Source organism: Dromiciops gliroides, chromosome 1, assembly GCF_019393635.1.
Source record: "Dromiciops gliroides isolate mDroGli1 chromosome 1, mDroGli1.pri, whole genome shotgun sequence".
In the NCBI taxonomy this organism is placed as follows: domain Eukaryota; kingdom Metazoa; phylum Chordata; class Mammalia; order Microbiotheria; family Microbiotheriidae; genus Dromiciops; species Dromiciops gliroides.
The window spans coordinates 272506397-272526255 of record NC_057861.1 but is presented as its reverse complement, the minus strand read 5'-3'; the positions used below and the strand labels follow the sequence as shown (position 1 = coordinate 272526255).

Sequence of the window (19859 nt, the reverse complement as noted above, 5' to 3'; positions counted from 1 at the left end):
TTTTAGAGTGAGTCAGCATTTAGAGATGCATGATCACATTTTACAAATCCTGCCCACCCCATCTCAGCACATACATGATAAAAAATGATTTCCCAATGCTTGATAAATATTACTTCAATCTGGTAGTTAAAACCATAAGACAGAAAACACAAATGGAATTTAAATGTCCTGAGCCTAAATTCAAAAGGCATGACTTCTTATTCAGAAAATCTGAATTGTCAAATGACTTTAAAATTTATCTAAGATAGTAGACAGATTAGTGTTTAATTATAGATGTGTTCCTATTTTAGTTATATTAATGTTAGAAAACATAAATATTATCTCCAATGTATAGAAAATTTATTGTTAGAACTATGTATATAGTGGTACTTGAATACATTTGGCAACATAAGAAAATGAAGAGCAGCTCTAATTATAAAGTTATTATTGAATTGAACAATGGGAAACCATCTCTGTAGGTTTTCAAGAAAATCCTCTGGGCATTTCTCAGAAGTTGACTGAACTGAGTTCTCTTTATTACAAAATGGACTTCATTAGTACTTTTGTTAGATAGAGTCTAATAGCAATAAGCTGTTTTTGTATAAATTTTTCTCAGAGGGGCCTCTAGGTGGCGCAGTGGATAGAGCACTGGCCCTGGATTCAGGACTTGAGTTCAAATCCAGTCTCAGACATTTGACACTTACTAGCTGTATGACCCTGGGCAAGTCACTTAACCCCAATTGCCTCACCAAAAATAAATCAATAGATAAACAAACAAACAATTAAATACATCTTCTCAGATCTAATCTACAGAGGACTTTGTGGCATCCTTAAAGAAAAAGAACACCTTTACCCAGATATAACTAACTGTGTATAGCAGTAGCCAGAGTGGGAACATGACCTATGACTTCACAGAAGAATGTAAACTACCTTGAGTAAATGTAAACACCAAAAGATGCTCCAGCTATCTCATGGGAACCCTTGCACATGTCCTTGGAATATCCTGGCACCATGCCTTCTTTGTTCTGGTTTTATATGATATTTGACCTAGCCTGGGGTTGGTGCAGGGATCCATTACACCAATCAGTCCCTTTGCTGCCGAGAATTGGATTTCATGATTAAACTCTCTTAAACAACTATTTATTCCAACAAATCATTATAAATCTACATATATTTATTTACCCATCTTGCATGGGACTCTCTTTCTTTGAGGGGCCCTCTTTCTTTCTACCTCAGTCTTCTCTCCAAGAGTTTGTGTCTCTACACTTGTCATATCAGGGCAGAACAGATCAACCCCCTTACATTTGACCTTACAATTGGGATGGCTGGCAAGATAGTCTGCCTTCCTACAAATATGGTGTTCTTACAAACTGGTCATGAGAAACCTAAAAAAAATAGCTCTGATTTTCCTGTTTTAATGATGCTGCTAAGGTTCTGCTCCACAGTAACAGATGTGCTGATGTATAAGGGGAAAAATCATTTCAAGTCATGTAAATAAAAATGCAATGCAATCTGCTTTTTTATTTGGGTGGCAATCAAAAATATTTTTGCAGAAGTCATAATGAAGCTTCTCAACTATCCTAACATTTACTTTTGTGTGGTTGGAAATATAATTTGGATAAGGATTCATCCAACAGACTGTCTTCTGACTGTTCAAGAATGAGAAATATGAATCATTGTACCACAGCCTTTAGTTGCAAGTAACAGAATGCTCCATTCAAATGTGGAAAGATGTTACCTTTTTATCATGTAGTTCTTCAGAATCAGTATTCCAATAGTGATGCCAATTTGTTCAGCATGCCATTGCATTAACCTTCTCAATCCCTTTGACTGCTCCAAGCCAAAGAATACTCAAATACATTTTGTGCTTTCCCACTTAGAACACTAGCTACATTGCGAAATACCTTTGAAAACTAGACAAAGTCACATGTTGAATGCTGAATTGCCCACTTCAGCATATCACAATAAAAAATAAGACTATAATGTAAGGGTCAAAAGGTGCTTTCAATGATATAATTATTTACATTTTCCTGAGACAATTATTTTTATGTGAGTCAAGATAATATATACACACTCATATCATAAGCCAGCTCCTTTTAAGGGCCTATTTTAAAGACAATCTTCCTCTTGCTTCTGAGATCAATGAGCCAGTAAGAAAATGGTACTAATCATAATTGTCATTTGCCAAAACATTTTCTATATCCCAAAGTTAAAGGTATGATCAACCCACCTTAGACAGCCCGCCTACTTCTAAATAAAAGCAGATAATGAAAACATTCCAGGTGACCCAGAGGGCAGTCCACACCGTGTACTAGACAGAAGGAAAAAAGAAAAAGAAGAAAAATGTGAAGATGAAAGGCTCATATACTAAACAGATCAATAATAAGAAATGTCAATAAGCATAAGTCTTCTGGGAAGGAGTGGATAGAGAGAACCCAGGAAGATTTCTTATGCAGGTCCCCAAAGATCCCTAGAAATTACAAATCCAATATTCTCTGTAGCTTTTAGTAGATGACAGTAAAGCTTAGATTTATTCTTTAAAGTGCATTACTGGCCCACGGCACAAGTAAATCCAAAAACCTAGACTTGATTACTGTTTTTAAGTATTTTCTCCTTCAATGAACACCATTATCCAAACTCACTGTGGGGTCACCCATGAATTAAAAATGGCTTAGGTCTGCCAGGCATTAAAGACTGTAAGTCAAATTCCAGCATCCCCATTGCTCTGATGGAGGATATTGCCCCCAAATGGAAAGCTTTTTCTTCATAATATCTCTCTAGGAAAATGGAAAAGTGCTATATTTGAAATAAAAGGACTTGGGTTTAAATCCCAGTTTTTATACATGCCCATTGTGTCATATTGGGCAAGTCAGGTAACCTCTTTGGGCCTCAATTTCCTCTTCTCCAAAAAAAGGAGGTTTGGATTAAATGGTTTCTAAAGCCCATTTCAGCTATTAACCTATGAGACTACATATGGTTTAAATATTGGATTTCCTGGTCTAACTTTCCCTATAAGAGAAGTGTAGAAGCCTTTTGTTAATTATAGGCTAGGTAAACAACATGGAACCTCATAGATCTAAGAAGTTAATTAGCAGCAAGGGTCTTCAAAAATATATTCTTAAAACCTGAAAATTACTTCCCAAATAGTCTTCTTAACATCATAACCAAATACTTAGAGGTGGTGGAGCATAATGGACAGAGAAGAGTGAGAAAGGACTAAATCAGAATGAACAGAGTTTGAATTCTCAGAGACTTAATTGACTCACTTGTCATGTAGGGAAGATAATCACATCTACCTCAAAGGGTTATAAGAATCAAAAGAGATCATGTATATAAAATTCTTTGCAAAGCATTGCATAAATGTGAGCTTTAATATGATATTGTTGTTCATAACTAACTGCATTTTGGGAAATGCCTACCACATCAGGCTATTTAGCTGTAATAAAAGGTTTATAACATTTAGAATGGAAGAAATCTTTAATCCAGAAGAATAATCACCTACAGGAAATACAAGTGATAGCCTATTTACTTTTTTTTTTACTTTACTCAGAAAGTTGAAATCCTTTTTTTCAACTTTATTTTTATTTAATAAGAATAATTAAAATCAGCAGCAATGATTGTTGCCTCTTAAATTATAAATTAGTATCCCTGCCACTTGCTTTTCACCATTCCATACATTCAGCATGCCACTGCTGTAGCAGGAGAAATATCTTAACCCTGCCTCCACACAAGTTAGGCTAGTTTTCCCTTTAACAGTATCAGGACCATCCTTGAGTCCCGGTTGGCTGAGAGGACTATAGGTTTACCATCACAAAGGCAGCCGCGAAAAGCTCCAGGCACTCTTTGATGCTTGGCAGGTGGAAAATGATAGGCAACTTTCAAAATCAAAATATCCACTACCAGGGAACTGTCTTGAATCAAGCCCAGTCCCAAATAACAGCCATAATGATGTTTCCTAAAGCATAGATTTGAATGGATCAATAGTTAACCTTTCCTTTGCCAACCAATAAACTCCAGTGGCTCCCTAATACTTTTCTGCCTTGAATTTAAAAGCCCTTATAGCCTATTTCCACTCTATTGTTCTAGCCTTTCTATATATGATCCCCATTCATAGTCTTTATGATTAAACCAAATAGGCATTCTTGCTATTGATGACAGATGATAAACTGTTTCCCATCTCTGTGCCTTTGTATTATCTGCAATTCTTCCATTTTAAGAACTGCTTTTTTCAAAAGTCATACCAATTGTCACCTTCTATGAGTCCTGTATTACCCCCAGTGCCTAGTATCCTAACTTATTTTTAATTTTTTTTATATGTGGTCATTTATGTACATTATCTCCAAAAATCTCCATTCTTGCTTTTTCATACATATAACTCTCCTCCTAAATTGACATCCCAGTACCAGCTGTTCAAAAATCCAATATTTAAACCACCTTACAGTATCCTGTTGCAGGACACACCCTCTGCCTCCTAGAAGCCACAATTCTTTTAAATTTCAGCTCAAGTGCTACCTTCTCCAGATCCTCTGCTGATAGTACCATTGCCCCCATTTTGTTGTATTTGTTTTGACTATACCTCATCTATACTTCTATATAGGCAGCTAGATAGTACAGTGAATAGACCTGGAGTGAGGAAGACTCCTCTTCCTGATTTCAAATCTGACCTCAGACACTTACTAGCTTGGCAAGTCACTTAACCCAGTTTGTCTCAGTTTCCTCATCTATAAAATGAGCTATATACAGAAGGAAATGGAAAACCACTTTACTATCTCTACCAAGAAAACTTCAAATGGGGGTTATGAAGAGTTGTTCATGACTGAAACAAGTGAACAAAATATTTTTTTGTCTCTGTCTCCGTTCACATTCACTCTCCTACAGAATGTAGGCTTCTTGAGATCAGGGACACTTTCATGGTCATCTTGGTATTCTCAGTACCTAATACAGTATCTGGAACATAGGAGATATTTAATAAATACTATTGATCTTTGGATTGATCAATTAGCATAATTAAAGCATCACTAGGCTATAATCTTGGCCATAATAAATTAATTCCTAAATATTTTCTAGTTTAGAATGGATTGTTACTGGTCTGCATGGAGTGATTGTCTTTGTCACATTTAAAGCATGATTAGCCTCTGTTACTTCCTTTTCTTCTATTGATATTTTAATTTTTGGTCTTTAAAAAAAAGTCTCTTTTAAATGATTTTGTCCTTTTTTATGTTCTTGTTTGGCATTTTGTGAATGAGTGTGGATTACAGACCTTTTCTAACCAAACTCACTAATGATTTGTTGTTCTTAAATTACTTAATCATTTATTTGCATATGCTTATTAATGTATACGTTAGATTCATATTCAAAGCCTAGAAAATACTTGTCACCCTTTATTACGAGCAGTAGCTCATACAAATTCAAATATTCAAATCATTCTTTACTAGTGATTGTTTACATAAAATCAAACTTGTTACTATGGGGACATGCTGCATCATCTTTTTTTTTTTTTTAACTTTTTCAATCCAGAGGATCATCCAGCATGGTGGAAAAATGATTCTTGGGTTACAAATCAAAAATTTGAGTCTCAATTCTGTTACTTTACTATTTGCATGACCAAATGATTCTAGGGCTCCATTTCTTAATCTGCAAAATGAAGTGATTGAACTGAATAACCTTTTGAGTTCCCTTTAGTCTCTTAATTTATAATCCTAAAGGCTTTAGATTTACTAATTTAAACTATAAATTATATAATATTTACATTATTACATATAAAATTTACTTTAATCAGTAAGTGGTAGGATTATAATTCAGTGAATATACTTAAATATGAAGAGATATATAATGATAAAAACAGAAATAATTATATGAAGAATTATATTAGCTCATATTCATGTAGTTTTGTAGATGTTTTCCTCAGAAAGAACCATGTGAGACAGATAGTACAAGTATTTTAATTCTCAGAACATTTAAGAGCCTTACCAGTTATTACACGGCTAGTAAATAACACTATCAGTTTCTAGGCCCTTGTTATTGTCCAGATGCCAACAATTTTTTTATGGGTGAACTTCATTTTGAACTTCAGAATTAAACTTTCCCCTGTTTTCTCTCATCTTGCTTGCTCATTTTTGCATATATATGTCAGAAGTGCCATGGCAGTGGGATAAATGATAAAGAATTAAGTCCAAGAAAACAGCAAATTGAAATACTATTTAGTTAGAAACACACTTATTATGTCTTGCCCTTAATATTGAAAGCTAATGCATACCACAAAAAAGAGATACAAAAATACAATTATACAAATATGTCTTTTTCTCTTTTCTTTGATCTCTGAGATATAGATCTAAAAGAAATTATTGCTGGGTCAAAGGGTAGGCACAGTTTTATATTTCTTTGGGCATAGTTTCAAATTGTTCTCCCTAATGGTTAAACTAGTCTACAACTCCACATTAGCATCCCAATTTTTCCCTTCACGTATTTGTCATTTTCCTTTTCTGTCATGTTAGCCAATCTATGGGTAAGTTGATCTTACGGTTGTTTCAATTTGCATTTCTCTAATCAGTAGGGATTTAGAGCAATTTTTTTTCATATGACCATTGATAGTTTTAAAATTTCTTTTCTCTGAAAACTGCCTGTTCATATCCTTTGACCATTTATCAACTGTAGAAGGGCTATTATTTTTGTAAATTTGGTTCTGTTCATTATATATTTGAGAAATATAAGTGTAAAACATTTCCTAGTTTTCTGTTATCTTCCTAATTTTGGCTGCATTCATTTTGTTTGTGCAAAAGTTTTTTAATTTCACATGATAAAAATTATTTATTTTACTTTCTAAAAAACAAGAAAGCTAATGCTGCCTTCTCCATTTTATAATCTCTTGTCAAACTAGCAGTTTCATATTATTTTTCTTTCAAGGTGACAATTTAAAAAAATAACTGTTATCCATACAGATATACCTGACATCTGACTTTTTTTTTCAAGCAACCATTAGTAAATTCAATAGGTAAACACTGGTCTTGGAAGTTGTGAGAAAATTATATAGTGTTATGCCACTATATTTAAAAATCATTATGGTCCATATTGAAGTCAAGGGTTTCTAAGAGCATTGGAGGTGGTAGGCAGAACTCCTTTAAGAGATCTTTCCTCACACAAAAAGAAAAGTAAATACTGTTGAAGCACCTCTTTCAATAAAGAGCTCTATTAGGTGCTAAATAATCATTCATCATTGTAAAAGGAAGATATATAGTTAAGAGTTTAAAGTAATATCTATTAAGATGGAAAAGGACTGTATATGTTAAGTCTCATCACTGCCTAAGGATCACCCATTGGAGTAATGCCCAGAAATTATTAACCATCAGAGTTTTCTTTGTCTTTCATTTTAGCTACAGATGGAAGCAATAGCAAAAAAAGGAGGGGGCAGGATTGATGGGCATTTTTCTAAAAAACAACAGCAACCATTCTTTAGAAAAGAATGAGAATGAGGAAAGCCTCTGTTCTCCCTTTACCTACAGAAGAGAAACATAGCATGCTTGGCTCTCATACCTCATGAGCTCTGTAGACCTAGAGTCCCTTAGTGAGGAGAGGAGGGAATAAGCATTTATTAAGTCTATACTATGTGCTAGGCATTGTACTAAGTGCCTTTGAAATATTATCTCATTCATAGTGACTGGAAAACCAGAGGCTTCTGAATTATAATTCTTTTAAGGATTTTTTTAAAAGAATGAATTGTAACCATAAGGATTCTTATTGTTTCATCTTAGAAATTCAATTGGTCATTACTTAAAAGAGGTAAGTCTCTTGGTTAGTGCTGTATGAGAAGAAGTAATAAACGGATGGTGACCCTTTGTTGTTTGTCTTTGAAGAGGACCATGACACTGGGGTGATGTCATGACTTGCTGTGAATTGTATTTAAGTGAGAGAGGGCTGTGCAAGGTCACTAACCTCACTCTTTCCTCCAGAGCCATCTGGATTCAGTGACAAGATATATATATATATATATATATATCAAGACAACTAGAGATGGCCCTGGATGTTTTAAGGCAACTGGGATTAAGTGACTAGCCCAGGGTCACACAGTTAGTAAGTGTCTTAGATGAGATTTGAATTCAGGTCCTCCCAACTTCAGGACCAGTGCTCTATCCATTGTACCACCTAGCTGCCCATGATCTTTAAAAAAATAATAAACAGATTCTAGATGAAATGTTCTTAACCTGGAGTTCACAGACCCTCAGAGGTCCATGGATAGAGTTCAGTGACTATGATGAAAAAATATTACATCTTTATTTCACTAACCTCTAACTTAAATTGAAGCATATCCTTCAATTATGAATGTAGTTAACATTATTCTAAGAAGGTGTACATAGGCCTCACCTGCCTGCCAAAGGGATCAATGAACCAAAAAAGGTTGAAAATCCCTGCTTCGGAAGGTATCTTGATTATTCAGTCCTATTCTAGAGATAGTCATTACACAGTCCCTGCTTCTACTTATTTTCATCTCAGTTATGTAATGTAAAATTCCCTTTGATAGTTACAAATAGTAGCAATGCTGTACCTTTATTCACACATCCTAGATTTAGACCCTGAAAGGACTCAGAGGTCAATTAGGCCATCTTTGTCATTGTATATATGAGGAAACTGAGACCTACAAATCCAGTATTCTTCCTCCAGTTTTATGTGAAAAAAGGAAATGAGAATCAGCAGTTTTACAGATCAGATTAACAGATTGTGCAGAGCCCTCACAATCACACAGTATATTTTATTCTATTGAATGTTTTTAATACTTATTGGTACTATTTTAGTATGCTGTGATTTAAATATCTTTGTTATTTCTCACAACCACCTGACAAGGGTGGTTCACAATACTATCCCCAGTTTTTAAATGGGAAAAATGAGACACATAAAGGGCCATCCTCTAGAGAATGAAGTTGAAAATATTCCCATTGCATTTTTAAAATCAATAAAAATCAAGAATGTGTGCATCAAATTGAGAAAAGATAATATAATCTTAGAAAATAGGTTAAAATTTAAAATGATTTTGAAAACACGAAAAAATCATTAGGTAAAATGTAGGATGAAGTTCATTAGGGGATTAATGATAATAGCTAGCATTATCTATCTATCTATCTATCTATAATTTGATCCTTGCAACAACCAGTTGAGGTAGGTATTATTATCATCCCCATTTTAGAGAAACTAAGGATAAAAAAGACCAAGTGACTTGCCCAGGATGACACCTAGTAAGTATCTGAAACAAGATTTGAACTCAGGTGTTTTTGACTCAAGACCAACACTCTATCCACTCCACCACCTAGCTAACTGTGCAAATCAACAGTGAGGTACATGTTTGTAATTTCTGCACCAGTGTGTTTCTTATCTATCTATCTATCTATCTATCTATCTATCTATCTATCTATCTATTTATTTATTTATTAGTGAGGCATTTGGGGTTAAGTGACTTGCTCAGGGTCACACAGCTAGTAAGTGTTAAGTGTCTGAGGCCGGATTTGAACTCAGGTACTCCTGACTCCAGGGCCGGTGCTCTATCCACTGTGCCACCTAGCTGCCTCTACCAATGTGTTTCTTAAGGAAATATAGGCAAAATTTTGAGGTGACTAAAGAAAGGAGTGAAAAGGTCCCAATTGGAGGGAAGAAGATCATAGGATCATAACACTTCAAATTTAGAAGGCATCTCAGAGGCCATAAAGTACAACCTCCTCACTTTACAGATAAAGAAACCAAGACCCAGTGCGTGAAGTGATTTGCCTAACATAGCACAGGAAGCAATGTGGCTAATTTTTTGTGGTTATTATAATTTTTCATTTACTTTATAACTAAAAAGGTATTAATTTTTCCCATGATAAAATGAATGTCATAGCTGACTATAGTCAGACTGTCATAAAAGGTCTTGCCAGACCATGCATTAAGTTATGCTTAATGTCAAACTACATTGTTCATGTACATAAATATAATTATATGTCTTACCATACAACATAGAAAATATATTATTATATATTTTCTTTTCTCCCAGATTCTCGTTTTATAAGGGAGTCATCTGTAGAGCCAATAAAATATATTAAAAGGAATTATTAAAAAATACTTTCGTTCAATATGAAAAAAATGTTGTATTTGGCACCAGAGGAATTCTGTTCATATCCTGTTATTCCCTTGGTCAAGGAACATAACTTCTCTAGGCCTTCATTCCCTCACAGGAAAAGTGAGGCTAAATAGATGATGATATAAAGTAGGTTTTTGTTTGGGTGGTGGTGGGGGGGGGAGTTTTGAGCTCAAAATGTATTATCTTATCATCTCCTTAAAGCATCTTAAGAGGAGGAATTAAATCTTAATTGAAAAGTTTTATACATTGGACCCTGTGATTTGCATAGGGTACTCTTAATATGCAGATAAAGACCAACTGTGTAAAATGGTTTTAGAGAGTTGCCTGAGGCACTGAAAAATTAAGTGACTTGCTTAGGATCAGAGTTAGTAACAGAGTCTCCTTTTCCTGTCTCAGAGGCCAACTCTCTATCCAATCCATAGCCCTGCTTCTCTGTGCAAATTAAAAGACAACATAAAAAGTAAGAGACTTGGGGCAGCTAGGTGGTGCAGTGGATAAAGCACTGGTCTTGGATTCAGGAGGACCTAAGTTCAAAGCCGGCTTCAGACACTTGACACTTACTAGCTATGTGACCCTGGGCAAGTCACTTAACCCAGATTGCCCCGAAATAAAAAAAAAAAGAAAAAGAAAAAAAAAGGTAAGAGACTTACCACGACTATATATCGAGGTCTAAATTGAATGGTCCCAAACAAGCCCAAGATGACAACTATTATGTGTAGAAAATTTCCAAGAATTGGTGCCCATTGGAAGCCAAGGAAGTCAAAGATCTGCCTCTCTAATGCTGAGAGCTGGAATAAAACAAATGCCAGACATTAGCAGACAATGTAAATTTCAGCAAAACCACATGTCACTTATTTCATTCCTCACAACTTCAGAGTTTTCAATCAAAATAAGTTTTACTGTGTCAAAATCCTGGGCAAATTCTTTTTCACTGTCAGTAAATGCCCTTTTTTCTCTCCGCAAGAAAGTAATGGGATAGTGAAAGCAAACAAGGACTTGGAGGAGGTCAAAGCCTTCTGGGTCCCTCTGGAAAGCCCGATTTGTCTGAGAACTTAGCACTCTCTCCCAAGTCCAGTGCTGAAAACATTTCTTCGTCCTGTCTTTGGTGTCTGAACCCCTTAAAAGCCAAGCCATTGCACTCTCTTCTAGGGGTGGTGGTGGAGCTATCAAGAAGAACTGGCGTTTCCCATCAAAATGTGTTCAAAGGTGGGGTGGGGGTGGGGGAGTAAAACTCACTGTTCTTGGCTTCCAACCCACAGTTCCTTTAAATATTATTGCCCAAAATTATATAGTTGGTTTTTGAGATATCAGGCAATGCAAAGAAAGAAGATAACTGGAAATATCTTGCTGACAGACTATTAAATGGTTGAAAAAATGAAGAGAAATATTATTTGAATTCAAGTTCTATTATATGAATCAAATAGTTTTATCAGTGCAAGTCTAATGTGGCAAAACTATGCCACTTAAAATAAAATGAGTGGCTTAGTTTCAGTGCATTAGACCTGAACTGATAGAATTATTCTAATTTTGAAAGGAACTGCTCCTTGACCTCCACAATCTCACAGGCAAATACATACAAAGTTAGTGCCTTTGGGGCAGCTGGGTGGCACAGTGAATAGAGTTGAGAAGAGCAGAATTGACACGTTTACATTGTTGTATGGGAGAAGACTTTTGAGAGTCCCTTGTACAGCAAAGAGATCAAATCAGTCAATGCCTAAAGAAATTAATTCAGGCTATTTATCAGAAGCTTAACTATTGAAGCTGAGGCTTCAATATTTTGGACACAAAATGAGAAGATGGGACTCACTGGAAAAGTCCCTGATGTTGGGGAAATTTGAAGGCAAAAAGAAAAGGGAACCGTAGAGGATGAGATGGACAGATAGTGTCAGAAACAATGAACATGAATTTAGACAGCTTTTGAGAGATAGTGGAGGATATAAGGGGCTGTCATACTGTGGTCCATTGGGTCACAAATAGTCAGACATGATTGAATGACTGAATAGGAAGAAAAGTGCTTATCAGTGTTACTGCTGAAGGTGCTACAACTAATCAGTGAATCAAGTTCTAGATCTAGAGTTAGAAAGACCTGAGTTCAAATCTACCCTCAGATGATTACTACCCATGTGATCCTGGATGAATCACTTTCCCTCTGTCTCTGTTTCCTCAACTGTAAAATGGGAAATAACACTTTCAGCAGTGACATTGACATAACAATGTGAGGGTAAAACAAGGTAATATTTGTAAAGGGATTTGGAAACTTTAAGTGCTATTTAAACCTATTATTATCATTATCATTATCATCGCCATGAAATGAAAAAGCAGCACAGCCCATCTAATAAGTGTATATTTTCAAGTGTTGAACTTTATTTTTATGCTGTTATAAAATTAAATTCTTATTCATAAACTGTATAGTGGAAAGAGCTGGCCTTGAAGCCAAAAAAAAACTGGATCCAAATCCCACCTTACATATGTTGGCTGAGTGACCTTGGGTAAGGCACTTAACATCCCATTCTTCTATGGTTCTCTTCACTGACATTCATCAGTAGACATTATTCACTGGGAGCTCCTGACAATGAAATCACAGGACAAGTGCCTAACCCTGTCTTTATGCAGAGATTGAGTGACAGATCAGGTAACTCTGTTGAAAATCCTCACAATGACTCCTAGTTTTGGTCTAAACTTCCCACCCTGGCATTCAAGATGTATCAAAAACTGGTAGTATTTGGGGGCAGCTAGTTGGCGCAGTAGATAGAGCACTGGTCCTGGATTCAGGAGGACCTGAGCTCAAATCCAGCCTCAGACACTTGACACTTACTAGCTGTGTGACCCTGGGCAAGTCAACCCCAATTGCCTCATGAAAAAAACAAACAAAACCAAACTGGTAGTATTTGAATTCTCCAATATCATCTCACACATTCTGCATAAAATACTCCATTCCCTAGCCATGCTATTTTGTTTGTTGTCCCTCCCCTCAGTCATCATGTGTTTTTCCTACATCCATACTCAAGCCATAGAATATCATCATTTTTTTTCTGTTGAAATTTTACCATTTTAAGATCCAATTTAAATACAATCTCTTCCAGAAATCCTTTTGTAATCTCCATAGTCCAAAATGTGTCTTCCTTTTCTCATACTTTTCATAGCACTTATCTGTTTGAAGCTCCAGGCATATTTACTAGCTGTCCCCCATTCCCACATGGACTATTGGTGTCTGCCTCACAACTGACCTGAACTTGTATTTGTCATATCAGCTACAGTGGGACACACTATACCTTGACTCCAACATAGTGATGTTATTTTGTTTCTCTTCAAGAATGAAGGCCAACAATCAACCAACCCTCATTCCTCAATTTCTCTCCTGCTTCACCTCCATCTTCTGATTTCCCTGGCTTCTTTCATGTTTCAGTTAAAATCCCACTATCTGCAAGAAGCCTTTCCCAATCTTCTTTATATTAGTATCTTCTGAAATCATCTTTATCATATGAATAAACATATAGACATCACTGTAACTCACCTATATATATGTGTATATACATATATGTGCATATGTTTGTGTGTATGTATACTACATGAGAAAAATAGTAGCACAGTAGCACAAAGGAAACACAAGATGTACAAATCTAGATGTCTCCATTCCAAATGTTCAGACTGTTTGTACCCAACATGTGGTAGAGCTCTTATTGGACTGATCAGTCATAGTGGAACACACTGTACCAATGATGTCATTGGTCCTCTTTGATTACAAAGAATGGACAACAAAAGGTAAAATCATCCTCCCAGTCCCTCAGGCTCTCAACCTAGGAATCTTCCTGAATCCCTCATTATATCTCACTCCCCATTATCCAGGCTGCTGCCAAGGTCTGTCAATACTACCTTTGCAAAATCTCTCAAATATGTCCCTTTCTATCCTCTGACATTGTCACCACTCTAGCACGGGCCCTCATCACCTAACACCTGTATTACTGCAATAGTTTCTTGGTGCATATGCCTGCCTAAAGTCTCTCCCCATTCTATTATATCCTAATTCAGCCACTAAAGTAATTTTCCTAAAACATAGATCTGACCGTGTTACCCTGTGCCCCTCCTCAATTAACTCCAATGGCATCCTATTGCCTCCAGGAGTAAGTACAACATCATCTGTTTGGCATTCAAAGTCCTTCATAATGTAAGAGAATACTATTGTGCTATAAGAAATGATGAACAGGAAGATTTCAGAAAAACTTGGAAAGCCATGAACTGATGCTAAGTGAAGTGAGAAGAATCAGGAGAAGACTGCACATAGTAACAGCAATATTGTGTGATAATAAACTATCATAGACTTAGCTCTTCTCAGCAATACAATGATCCAAGACAATTCCAAAAGACTCCTGATGGAAAATGCTCTCCACATCCAGAGAAAGAACTATGGAGTCGGAATGCAGATAGAAGCATACAAAATTCACCTTTTTATTTTTTTCTTTCTCATGGTTTCTCCCCTTCATTCTGTTTTTTTTTCTTTCACAACATGACAAATGTGGAATATTTTTTAAATAATTATACACGTATATAACCTGTGTCAGATTGCTTGCTATTTTAGGGAGGGAGAAGGAAAGATAGAAAGGGAGAAAAATTTGGAACTCAAAATCTTATAACAATGAATGTTGAAAATTATCTTTACATGTAATTGGAAAAAAATGAAATACCATTAAGTAGATAAAAAAAATTTCTCCATAAACCAGCCCACTTATACCTTTCTAGACTTCTCACATATTACTCCTCAAGACATAATCTTTGATTCAGTGATGCTGGTCTCCTGGCAGTTCCATGAATGGGACATTCCATCTCTCAGCTCTGGGCATTCTCTCTGGTTGTCCCCCATACTTGCAATGCTCCCCCTCCTCTGCTCTGACTACTGACCTCTCTTGATTCCTTTAAGTCCCAACTAAAATCTCCCTTCTGTAGTAAACCTTCCCCAACCCTTCTTCATTCCTTCTGTTAATTATTTCCTATTCATCTTATATATAACTTGATTTGTATATATGTATTTGCATGTTATCTCCCCCTTTAGATTGTAAGCCCTTTGAGAATAAGAGTTGTCTTTTCCATCCCCAGAGCTTACCATAATGACTGACACAGAATAGGTACCTAATAAATGTTTATTGATTGATTATTGATTGATAATAGGATTATAATAACTCAAGAGGGAGGATTATTTAAAATATATTTCTAGCTATGAGATGTCCCGTGAACATAAGTAGTTGTTGAGGTTAGGACTGTATTTTTTATTCATTTTATTCAATAAAGTTCAAAGGCTAGAACCAATCCCAGGACAAGTTTCTTCATACTATTATTCTTTTATGTTCTATATTCTTTTGACTATCACAGAGGCTGATAAAATGACTTTCTAGAGTTGAACCAAAGTATTAGGCCATAAATTTATACTCTGTAGGCTTACCGAAAGCACCATTGGTGAAACTTCAGTAGCAGACAGGACAAAAGGGATGATATGTACTTCATCTCATTCCCACATGATTTTTATCTTCCCAGCCAAGGTTCTAAAATATAACTTGTCATACCATATAGCTAAGAGATTATTAGTTACTATGATAGTGACACTTATTTAAAATATCGTTCTTAAGTTTTTATGAAAATTGTCATAGTCAGATGCTTGTGGGCAACAGATTCTATTGTAATAATGCTCCCATATCAATAGAGTTTATTGGTTGACTTCTCCAGAGTATTTTGAGGTCTTTATTTGTAGTATGGGGATTTACCATCTGTCAGTTGACAAAAGAAAGCAAGCTTATAAAACATATAATTCCGGTTATCAAGTCTTGAAGAATTGAATTGTTAGGAATTTGGAAGATGCTTAATTTAACAGTCTGCAGTGATTAGGTGCATAGTATCCACTATTTCCTTGAATTATCTGCACTAATGACTGGGTCCAGGCTCCTTAAGGATAACTCTTTTGTAATTTCTTTTTTTGTTTTTTGGGTTTTTTTTTTGTGTGTGGGGCAATGAGGGTTAAGTGACTTGCCCAGGGTCACACAGCTAGTAAGTGTCAAGTGTCTGAGACTGGATTTGAACTCAGGTCCTCCTGAATCCAGGGCTGGTGCTTTATCCACTCCGCCACCTAGCTGCACCCTTTTGTAATTTCTAATGCTATGATGTTTTTGTAGTTTTCAGTCCTAAAATGCCACCATAGATTGATACATGTCCACAAATCAGTTTGCGTGACTCAGACATTTGTCTGGTGTTTCTTTGAATACTGAGTCCATGCGGATGTCATCCATTGCAAGCCTTTTGATTCCACTTCTGAATCTTCATCATTTCATAGGCACCATATGGAGAGGAGTCACTTTTGGTTACATTAAACAAATCCAGTGCCATGTACCTCTTAACAGACTTTACTATTGCTCAGTAAAGTGAATGTCTGCTTATTTGCAAAGTATTTCTACAGGTTTCAGATCTGTGTCACACATTCTAATAATGTCTCTTGGTTGGACTTCTTCCTCATTTTTACCATTGGAGCATTCATCTTTCCCAACCTGCCTTAGTATAATGGGCCTTGTGTTCTGTTAATAATATACATGTTTTCTAAGAGCATTTTATAGAGCCATTAAAGTCCATTTAAAAATTTTGAAAGTGTATATTCAGCCTGGTATTGTGTTGATGTTAATTGCTTAAAATGTATTTTTCTCATTCAGCTTTGATTTTTGAAGGCCAGTAAGTCCCTTAACATATTCAGAAACAGTCTATTCCAGATATCTTTATGCTTGCCTAGAGAAAAGCAAGGTATTTGTAGTTATGACTTTGATCTAACTGGTTGAAAGTGACCTCTGAATTCTAGCTCAAAGCTTTCAGTCTCTAATTCTCCTTAACGTAAGTTAACAATTTCACATTTATCTAGTCCAATGAACATTCTGATATCATTGGGGAAAAAACTGAAAAGTTGTTTGATTAGCTTTTTAGTGTGGTCCTATATAACTTGATGTCACTTCTATGTATCATGTCATTATTGCAGTATTTTGGTTAGACTGAATTTGGAAGTCAGGGTTAGGAGAAATAAATGGCAATGTATTCAAAGATAGGCTGAAGCAAAATAGTATTAAATGGTCTCCTTTAAAAATGCTACATTTTATGGGAATGGTTCTTGACATTATGTTGAGGTAGCTAGGTGGTACAAGAGATAGAACGCACAACTTGGAGTCAGGGAAACCTGAGTTCAATTCCAGCCTAGACATTGACCAGCTGTGTGACCTTGGGCAAGACATTTGACCTCAATTTCCTTAACTATAAATGAGATGATGATAGCACCTGCTTCCCAATGTTGCTGTGAGGAACAAATGAGAATATTTTAAAGAGCTTACCATAGTGCCTTTCAGAAAGAAAATGTCATATAAATGCTAGCTATTTTTTATCAAAAAGTTTCCCATATGGAAAACAAGTATTCTCACAATACTTGGTTTTATTTTATATATTTTCAGTATGTAAATAATAATTCTAATAACAGCTAGCATTTCCACAGTGCCTTAACATCTACAAAGTGTTTTATTTACATAACTTACATCTATTGATAAGCCATGAGAATGGAATTGACTCAAAAGCTTGTCAATAATCAAAAAAGTCAGTACATATATCACCATGCTTTTCAGCAGCTTATTGAAAAATGACTGAATTGATAATAAGTCTTATTTTTGGAACACCTTTTTATTCCTCTTGCTATGAATGCTTTATATAAAAAGCATAAATACATAATTCAACCATATTTGGAGGGGCTTTCGAGATGCTCAGTCTTGGATAATAGATATAGGATGCCCTCTGTTTAAAAAGGTGGGATGACACTTATGGCTGGAAGGAAGATGTGCCTTGCTAGTAATTCATATTTTAGTCAACGATTGTGGCTCTCATCTAGATGTACCACTTTCCAGTTTTGAAGGGTAGCTATGGTTTCAATAACTTCCCTTGCGATACTTGTTTTGTCATTCACTATTTTCTTTGTGTACAATATTTCTGCCTCTCATTTGAGCCAGTTTGTGCTTGTTTTGTTTTCAACTTCTTGTAATCAGAAAGAAAATCCAAAATTTTATATATTTTCCTTCACAGATTCCAGCCCTGTAGTTCTTTGTTTTACAAACTTCTTAGTAGCTGGATGGAACAGTAGATAGAGTTTTGTACTTGGAGTAAGGAAGATTTCAGTTTAAATCTGGTCTCAGACACCTGTGACCGTAGAAAAATTTAACTCCTGCCTGTCTCATTTTACTCATTTGTAAAATGGGAATTATTATAAAAGCACATATTTCCCAAAGCTCTTATTAGGATAAGATATTTGTAAAGTGATCTGCAAACCTTAAAGCATAGTATCAATGTTTGCTGTAATTATTTATTAGTAATTATCATTATTCTGTAGTAAAATTTTCAATTTTCTTTGTGTTACTTTGATTCCTTGTATGGCCTTAACCTTTATATTTTACATTCAGTTTCTGATTAAGGGAATCTATATTTTCTGATAGACTTTTATTTTCCAGATTTCTTTCTGGATGTCTTTTAGTGGTTTTTAATTGGGCAATATTGTATTCAAGTTTTCCGCTGTGTGAATAGATTAAATATTGATATTTCCTTCCTGTGTCTTTCTATAGAACTTTAATAGTTCCACAAATTTGTTCCCCCCAGAGTGTAAGTTGTTCTTAGCAGTGTTCCTTGACAGCTCCAGCTTTCTTACTATATACATATCTTGAAATGTTTTTAGATTTTCTGTCAAGTACTATGTGGAAACATGGTCCTTCTATTAGTTAGAGCAAAAACCAGCTTTCATAAATTACTCTGTTTTGTTATGATTGGTCTCCTCATTGGATTTCTGGCATCAATCTTAATAAGGACATTTCAGAATTTCAATATAAGTGTATCCATCTCCTTTTAAAAATAATTTGAGACTTTTGTCATGTGTTTCATTTTTAGGTATATTTTAAAGAATATGAATAAGGTAAAAATCTTCAAAGATATCAGGATTTTAAGCTTTTTTCCTGTTAAAATTTTAATGACTTTAATTTCATCTCTTTTGTTTAATTTAGGTTTAGGGGGTGAAATTTTACCTCTCTTTCATTGTATGATTGCCTTGACCTAATACATTATTGAAAGACTTGACTATGAGAGTTGAACTGAAAAAAACACTATGGTGTCTCCAATCATAACTGGACAGATCTCTTTACAAATAACTTTTGATGTAGGATTGGTACAAAATGAAAGTATTAACAGCTTTAGTCCATTTCATGTGTATTCATGGTATGTGTGTTTTATTATTTAGTGCCACTGACACTAAATCATTTCCAAAAGGTGGGGAAATTGGTATTTCTGATTTTTTTTTCTTTTTTGATGCACCATGTCTTCTGAAGGAATCAGAACATGAGAACAAAGGATTCTATGCTGGCATCCATGACAAGTTGACCATCATTCCAGTTTTGAGTAAGACTATCCTTCAGCCCTATGATACCCTGTCTATTTAATAGATTTCTTGGAGCAGTTTCATCATATGATGTGTCAGACACTTTGCTAAGCATTGGATTGTATACCATTTCAAGGTTTCTTCTAGCCCTTCCCCAGCTATGGTAGGTAGAGATCTCAGGACACACACAGTCCATCCTGTATATCACCCTTACTGGCATTTGTGTGCTTTGCCATTGTCATATATTCCCCTATGACATGGACAATGGGTTTCAGTTTGAGGGGAATTATTATTATTACTATTAAGTACTACTTGACTCCTACTTTTACTATTTCTATTATTAACTTTCTTCCCCCT

At 35.3% G+C, this 19859-nt stretch overlaps 1 protein-coding gene across 2 annotated transcripts in view; it reads right to left on the bottom strand.

Moving 5' to 3' along the window:
- The window catches only part of NKAIN3 (sodium/potassium transporting ATPase interacting 3), an 831085-nt gene that overhangs the window by 364021 nt on the left and 447205 nt on the right, over positions 1-19859 (bottom strand). For both annotated transcript variants that reach the window (XM_043977983.1, XM_043977984.1), the window contains exons 2-3: positions 10732-10869; positions 2210-2290 (exon numbers count right to left, since the gene is read on the bottom strand). In XM_043977983.1, coding sequence (XP_043833918.1) covers positions 2210-2290; positions 10732-10869 — 219 coding nt within the window. The remainder of the gene's footprint in view (positions 1-2209; positions 2291-10731; positions 10870-19859) is intronic.